Below are 8,395 nucleotides of genomic sequence, written 5' to 3'. Positions count from 1 at the left end.
CCGTGATCTCTTTTACTCTGACTTTATACCCAATGCAATACAGCCGAAATGCGGCTTCTCTTATTTTCACTCATTCTTCTCTGAAGAAACTGCGCACAGATTTTTTAAAGTTACCTTTATCACCAAAAGCTAAAGAGCTTCACTTCAAAGTCATGAATGACATTTATCCTTCAAGAGAACTCCTCTCACGTAGATTTAACTTTGATCTAACCAACTGTATATTCTGTGATGAGGAAATAGAGACCACGGATCATTTGTTTTTCTTTTGCCCTTATAGTAACACTTTTTGGTGTGACATGTATGATTGGCTGGAGCCTTATCTCCAGGCTCTCTCCAGTTTCACCAGAGATAATCAGTGGTGGACGAAGTACACATACCATGTACTTGAGTTAAAGTAAAGATACTCAAGGTGAAATATTACTCAAGTAAAAGTAGAAGTGCTGCCTTTAAACATTCACTTGAGTAAAAGTACAAAAGTATTTGCCTTCAAATGTACTTAAGTATCCAAGTACTATGATTTTTTTATTGCTATAATGTCCTATTATAATTTTTGTCACAAGACTCTTGCTTAACTCAGTCTACGTGAAGACTCTGTCACTCTTGGCACATCAATCTATTAATAAAATGACATTAATTAGTCTATATATATATATATATATATATATATAGTTCGCACTTTTTTGCTTAAAAACTGTCTCAATAACAAGCGCAATAAAGCACCTTTTTGCAAAATAAAAGCAGCTACATGATCCTTAGGACAAAGATGGTGAACTACAACACTCTCCACAATCGATCAAAATGGGCAAATATTGTTTTAATGGCATACAAAGTTGCGAATGTTCACTGAATGTCCAATGTGTGTGGTACAGAAGATAGGGAACGTCTAAAAAGTTCTATTTTTTTTCCATTGTGTGCAAACAGACAACTACATTTTTGCAAAGTACAGATGTAGGATCTGAAATGTCAGCAGGCTGGTGTGAGCACTGAGGATGAGGAGCCCAGAGCTGAATCCTGGAGATGGTGCCATGGATGAGTCCCTCCATCACTCCACCAGCCCTTATGAGTCCCTCCATCACTCCACCAGCCCTTATGAGACCCTCCATCACTCCACCAGCCCTTACGAGTCCCACCATCACTCCACCTGCCCTTACGAGTCCCACCATCACTCCACCTGCCCTTATTGCCTCAGATTGTGAAGCTCAACACATCACGCAACAACCTCAGGCACAAAGTAACGGCTCACCTCTGGCGGTCAGCTGATTCATCAGAATAAAGCCATAGAATGGGAACCGCTGTGTTGAGATGGCAGAAGGATGTGGGGCTCAGCGCCTGTAGCCTACATACATGATTGTAGTTTGAATAAAGCTTTGTTTCATGTGTTGACTTGTATATGCATTTGTTTATTGTGTGATGGTGACTTTCATTCATTCTTTTACTAATTTATTAATATTTCTTATTGTTGTCAGTAAATAAAATATAATTATTTAATTAATGCTTTATTTAATTGTTTGAATGAAAATGTAGACATGTTCACTATATACACATCTAGAGTGTATTCATGCATAGCTATGTCATATGACATAGCCTACATTTTGTTTGTTTTATTGAATTATATCATTTTCAGTAAAAAAGTAATATAATGAAGTATTGGTCAGCATTTATGGTTGTTATTATTGTATGTTTTGGGGTGGGATAGCAATGCAATTCATTCTGGGGTAATATTAATTTTTAATATTAAGGATACTTAAATTTTTCGAGTATAAAATCAACAGTTTTCTCCAAAGGCGAATCTTCGCACAACTGCCCTTTGTGCAGACATTACAAACGCTGAGGAAAACCATTCTAGGTAGGGCTGTCGAGTTACTGATGTTATGAGGTATATATCAATCATAGGTTTGTGTAGTGGGTTGGTAAAAATGAATGTGCTTAAAAATGAATGTGTATATGTGTAGAGGGGGAAAAAAGACACCCCTTAAAATGTTGTATGGCATTTGTGCGTTAAAAATTGGATATAAATTGGTGTGAATTCATCATTTTCATTCAGCAGTTCATTGTGTAGAAAAGAATGCTTTGTTGCTGTTTATGCTTGCTTCCTGTAGAGGGCGCTGAACGCTATTGTTTCAAGCAATTAAATATAATTAAATAGTCAATTAAATATTGTCGAAGACTGCAGCCAGTACTCCAGTTTTACAGCGTCTCTTGTTTATTATTTTACAGGTGAGCAAAACTGTTTCAGAAACTGGTTGAAACTAATGTAAAACACTGTGCTTCAAAGACGTATGTGTTTATTTTTGTTAGATTACTGAGAAAGACTGTTTATTAAGACGCATTCTGCATTACTGGGTTATGTATTAGACATAAGAGGGACAAATAGGTGAATGCAAAGTGAAATATGAGAAAATATACACGTGAAAAGCGTTCATGGATGTTTTAAAGACTTTATAATGTTGATTTTGTTATCGGATGAAAAAGTTTGAGTGAGTTTAATATGCGTTCGCAACTGGAAGTATTTCGAGCCAAAATGGCGGTGTAAGCATGAGTGAGTTAGAGCCAAAATGGCGGTGTAAACCATGGTGTAAACATGAGTGAGTTAGAGCCAAAATGGCGACGTACATATAAAACCATAGACAGTGTATAAAACACGAGGATTGCTTGAAGCGAAATGCAATATTCATTTGTGACAGTTCAAAAATGAGAGTAATGTCTCATGAATGTTATTGTGATGTGAAATACATGATATTCGGTTGAAAACCCTGTAAAAGGAGAATGTATCTCTGAAAAGCCTTAATTAAAATGTAACTATCTTTATTGAAATATGTTAATGTTGTTAATGCATTGAAATGAACAGTCAATTAAATATTGTCGAAGACTGCAGCCAGTACTCCAGTTTTACAGCGTCTCGTTGTTATTATTTTACAGTGCTGGCCAGTGTTGTACATTCAACTTACTGTACGTTCACACCGCCGCCGACTTGAGCTGCAAAGAAGCTCTGGCCGCCCTGTCAAGGACGCTTGTCAAAAAGTACGGGGAAGCTTGTTGACGCTTTGGCCGCTCTGAAGTCTGTGTCACACCCATGGTCACACCATGAAATGTTATAATGACAGCATTTTTATAACCGTTTTGGTCACATTTGGTCGGGAAAAAATAATAATGAGCTATTATTATTATCATTAATAGTGAGTGCGCGCGCGCGGCCAGGGCTCTCTCTCTCTCTCTCTCTGCTCGTTGTTATATATGCCCTGTCAAGCGCGCCCTGTTAAACTGACAGGACTTAAAAACACATGCAAATGATAAACTTTCACTCTATGGTTAAACTGTGCAATTAATCCGATAATGATAAGAAACCCAGCAACGGCGATGATCAACTTCTCCTCCATTTTCTCGGAACTAATGTTTTGGTAGGAACGAAAGTTTACATCGTATGTTTCTCCGGAATCAGCCAGCGCGAAGGACGTCTATATTCTGATTGGTTTCTGGCGTTTTTTTTATTTTATTTTATTTATTTTTTTTTTTTAAAAGAATAAACTCTCGTCTGGGTATAGATGTGGTCTAATACCAATCGAATATTATTCAAAATGTGTCTATTACTCTTAAAACCTGACTATGTGTCATCGATAATAGAATCCAGAGTTGTCTTAAGTCTAGAAGCTAATATAGAGGCTAAAATTTTATAATCATTATTAAGAAGGAAAATTGGTCTCCAATTGTCTAAAATTAAAGTGTCTTTTTTTGGTTTGGGAATTAAGATAATTAGGCCTTGAGTCAGGGTAGGCGGGAGTTTACCATCAATAGACTGTAAGAAAAGATTTAGAAGAAAAGGAGCAAGTTCTTCTGAAAAGGATTTATAGAATTCAGAGTTTAACCCATCTACACCAGGGGATTTATTTAATTTAAGCTCTGTAATAGCTTGAAGGACTTCTTTTATACATATAGAACTATCACAATGTTCTTTCTGATCTTCATTTATAGTTTTCGAATTAGTAAGACTATCTATAAAAACAGAGGAATAAGTTTCATCAAATCCTGATTTATAAAGAGTGCTATAAAAGGTTGAACAGTAATTAATGGAGTTTCTAAGTCTGCCTTTTTTTTCAAGAAAAAATAATAAATATGTATTAATTCTGAAGGGTTAATAAAGCAATAAATAGTTTACTCAGTAAAAATAATTCTCAATATTATATGTTTGTTTGTTGAGCTAGAGATCCCTTGCTAGGTTTAATTTTTTAAATGAACAACACTACACCTGGGAGAAAGTTTAACATATCGAATACAGCCTCTTTTTTTTTAATGCATTTATTCAGGAGACATGACTCTCCATCTGTAGTCAGACTGTCAGATCTGCTAGAGGGAGATCATTCACTGTCAGACTCGGCCTGTCTGGCGTCTCGTGGGGCAGCATACTGTGCCATGTTAGGCAATCCTGACGCTACACAACAGCTCAGACCAGAGCGGGAAATGGCCATTTCATTTGCAGAAAACCTGTATAGAAAACAGATGAGCAGTGAATGTAATGAAATATAGCCTGCATTAGACTTACACTTATATCTAATGAAATGTGAAATGATCTGTGAGATTTAGTGTTTGTGGAAGTTACCATTGATCTGTCTTCTCGTCATAGCGCTCCACATCAGAGATGATGCTGGATCCATTAAAGCCTCCGACAGCAAACAACAGACCATTAACTACCTGGAGTTTGAGGAAAGGAAAAAGGAAAATGAATATTGTACAGCTAATGTCTTTAACTTTACATGAATAAATCTTATTATAGATGCACCACTTAATTGAAACATAGTTAGAATGTTTTGACACACATTGATCTTCGAAGCCTTCTACAATTTTAGGGTGCAACTTTCCAATTTTTCTCAATATGGAAGCAAAAAATAAAAAGTCCCCCATATTTATTATCATCAAATCATTATTTTAATGTTATTTCATATTTTCACCAGATACAGATTTTAACTGTCCACATCTCACCTCAATGCCAAAGCCGCTGCGTGGATTGCACATTGATGCAACATCAGTCCAGATGTTAGTGAGTGGATTGTAGGCCTCCGCACTCCGCAAAAAAATGTCATCATCAAAACCACCAACCTTTAAATAAATACATTTTTGATTGATGTATTATGTGCACATCCATGCATGCATTTACAGAAGTGCAACCTTTAAACTGTGATTGTTCTATATTTCTGTATTTGTGTGATGGTTATCATAGCTAATTAAAACTATAAAACTGTGTTTAATACTCACAGCATACACTCGATCTGCATAAGCGATCACACCAACAGCAGCGCGGCGGCTACTCATGGGAGCGATGAGAGTCCACTGGTTTTTTTCAGGGTTGAAGCTCTCAGCAGAGGAGAGACACTCGGTCCCAGTCCAACCACCACAGATATAGATCTGACAAACACAAACATAACATGGATGATGTTTGTGCACAATCATCACAGACTGATCAGAAAAGCAGTGTTTAAAACACTCAGTAAATTTTATATTCCTTTCCATATTAACACTATTCCTTAAGGCATATCTCTATTTCCCCTTTCCTTCATGCTTTACAGGCATTAAGAGTCTCCAGCAGAAGAGTGTGGAGTCATGGGTAAGTGCTCTTACCCTGCCCTGCAGTGAGGTGGCGCTGACTTCACTCCTCTCTTCATTCATGGGTGCCATCATTGTCCACTGATTGGTGTTTGGATCGTAGCGCTCTACTGTTTTAAGCCGTTGTTCTCCATCAGAACCACCAATGGCATAAATGAGCCCGTCCAGAACAGCAACACTAACAAAGCCTCGGCGTTCGTACATGGGGGCCACCTACAACACACCAAATACATCAGTGTGCGAACACACACCAATACACCATCTCATTGGTTCTGTCCTATCAGTTGCAAATAAATACAATGGTATTACTATTATTATTTTTAACGGTATTTTTTTACACAGTCATGATGGTAACTCTGGTGTATTGTATTATATTATATTATATTATATTATTAAGCTACAACAATTGCTGAAACACAAACAAAAATGTATCATGGTTTATATCTATTCTTTGAAGTAATGTGGACATCATCATTCATCATCATTCATCATCATTCAGCACTATGGTCCATGTCAAAGTACAATCCGGTACCATCACTGTACCACAATACTGTTTTGTGAAGGAAGCTAAATTAAAGTTACATGTTGACATACAGCATTACTCACCTCATGCCAAGTCTGAGTGATGAGATTGAATTTCCTCACGCTGTTGAAAAACTCCACACCATCAAAACCACCAATACAGTAGACAAACTCATCCAGGACTGCTGTACCATGAAAGGCTCTGGGACGCTCATCCTCTTGAGTCACACTGACCCAGCAGTCTGCCTTCTCATCATATGCCTCAATCGCACTGGTGAGATTGTCGCCGCTCCATCCTCCGATGGCCAATAGGATCGTTGAGGGCAGACGTGGACGTGTCAGTTGATGCATGAGTTCTGAGTTGGTGGGTTCATCCGTGTTGTGGTCAAACAAAGTCTTCACTGCATTGATGATAACAGGCTTGCAGGCTTCATTCATCACTAGTGCATTACACTTTACATTATTGAGGAAGTAGTCTGAGGACATCAACCCCAATCGAACCTGAAGCACAAGGGAGAGTTTAGACTTTCAGAGACTGTATGTATGACAGTGTGTATGTAATGTAAATGACAATCTTGATTTAAGACTTTTAAGATATTTGTAATGAAAAACGAGACAAAAATCTCTGTTTTACCTTTGGCAGAAGCACGGCAATGTGTTGCCTCCTGTTTTCTGGTGCATGATTAATCCAGTGGAGGACGGCTTCAAACACCACCTCCTCCTGTCTGACATTCAGCTCATCCTCATCAATGATCTCCTCCAGCTGTTCCAGGGAGAGCTCCAGGAACTCCTCAGGTACGTGCAGAACCTCCTCAAAGTGCTGCAGGATGTAGTGCTGTGCTTTACCCCGGAGCTTTGAGCAGAAGTAAAAGTCCTCTGTAAACTTGTAGATGCCAATGCAGTTCTCTGGGCATAAGTGTGTCTCCAGGAACTGACAGCAGGCATCTACAAGACCTGAGACTAAGGTCATGTCAGCCGCCACCAAGAGCTCCAACACATTCTCCTGAGTAATGAGCACAGATCTTGTGTACGCATACTGGATAATAAGAGGCATGATGTCTCGGGATATTCCTTGAATTTCACAGACATGTTGTGCTGGGCTGCTCCAGTTGTTGGAGAAAAGAGCCCTGTGAACAAATTTGACAATGAAATACAGACATTAATAACCTTTAATTAGTGTTTGGGGTCATACAGACCCCAATGGATTTTTCCTTCATTTTTTAAAAGTGTTAACTTCATCTCAGGGGCATGAAACTCTGTGACTTTTCCTAAATAATCTATCTAAACATGCACAAAAAAACTGGGCTTGATTTGGTTGTTCTAAAGGTGTGTACAATTTTTTTTACCTTTTAAGGTGTTTGGGGTTAAAATGACCCCACATTGAAAATGAATGGGAAAATGAAAAAAATGACTTTTTTTTATTTTATTTGTCAAAAAAATAAAAGTAAATCCATTATAAATCTGAAAATTTCTACATAGAAACCAAGGTCTGGTCCTAGAGCATAAATAAAAAGTAGAGCGAACTTTCTATCTCATACACACACACACACACACACACACACACACACACACACACACACACACACACACACACACACACACACACACACACACACACACACACACACAACACATAAACAAACACACAAATGTATGTGTTTGCAACAGAGAGCATTTTTACAGAAATTGGCAAATAAAATAAACAAAACTGGCATAAATCTAAAAGAAATTACATTTAAATCAAGGTCTGGTCCTAGAGCATAAACCCAAAGTGGAACGAACTTTCTATCTCATACACACACACACACAAACAAACACACACAAACACACACATGTATGTCACTGCAACAGAGAGTATTTTTATAGAAATTGGCAAATAAAATAAACAAAACTAGCATAAATCTAAAAAAAAATTACATTTAAATCAAGGTCTGGTCCTAGAGCATAAACCCAAAGTGGAACGAACTTTCTATCTCATACACACACACACACAAACACACACAAGTATGTCACTGCAACAGAGCATTTTTATAGAAATTGCCAAATAAAATCAACTAAACTGGCATAAATCTATAAAATGTCACATATGCAACATGGAACAAGCTTGTTCCCCCCCCCCCCACTCACACACACATACACATACACACATACACACATACACACACACACACACACACACACACACACACACACACACACACACACACACACACACACACACTACAGTCATGTCATAGTGGTAACTTGTAGATAATAATAATAATAATAATTAAAGCTG

The 8,395-nt window shown here is 37.7% G+C and overlaps 1 protein-coding gene across 1 annotated transcript; it reads right to left on the bottom strand.

Annotated features, from left to right (window-relative positions):
* Positions 1–3,647: 3,647 nt before the first annotated feature.
* On the bottom strand, positions 3,648–7,204 carry LOC309491352 (kelch-like protein 10). The gene is made up of 7 exons (XM_082190380.1): positions 6,752–7,204; positions 6,202–6,618; positions 5,611–5,808; positions 5,248–5,397; positions 4,975–5,091; positions 4,595–4,686; positions 3,648–4,479 (listed from the first exon to the last, which is right to left on the bottom strand). Exons 1-7 carry the CDS (start codon positions 7,169–7,171, stop codon positions 4,353–4,355), a joined length of 1,521 nt encoding a protein of 506 aa, XP_082046506.1. The 5' UTR covers positions 7,172–7,204; the 3' UTR covers positions 3,648–4,352.
* Between the last annotated feature and the right edge of the window lie 1,191 nt (positions 7,205–8,395).

The sequence above is a fragment of the Leuciscus leuciscus genome (assembly GCF_965113295.1).
Source record: "Leuciscus leuciscus genome assembly, contig: HAP1_SCAFFOLD_97, whole genome shotgun sequence".
In the NCBI taxonomy this organism is placed as follows: Eukaryota; Metazoa; Chordata; class Actinopteri; order Cypriniformes; family Leuciscidae; genus Leuciscus; species Leuciscus leuciscus.
This window is presented reverse-complemented; position numbering and strand designations above follow the sequence as displayed.

Bases quoted from the DNA above. Each gene is read 5' to 3' on its own strand.
- LOC309491352 (XM_082190380.1), bottom strand. From the start codon at position 7,171: ATGCCTCTTATTATCCAGTATGCGTACACAAGATCTGTGCTCATTACT. The intron at 5,398-5,610 runs GTAAGAGCACTT...TGTGTTTGTCAG, and splicing joins CCACCTCACTGCAGGGCAGG to ATCTATATCTGTGGTGGTTG. The intron at 4,480-4,594 runs GTAACTTCCACA...TTTTCTATACAG, and splicing joins GACGAGAAGACAGATCAATG to GTTTTCTGCAAATGAAATGG.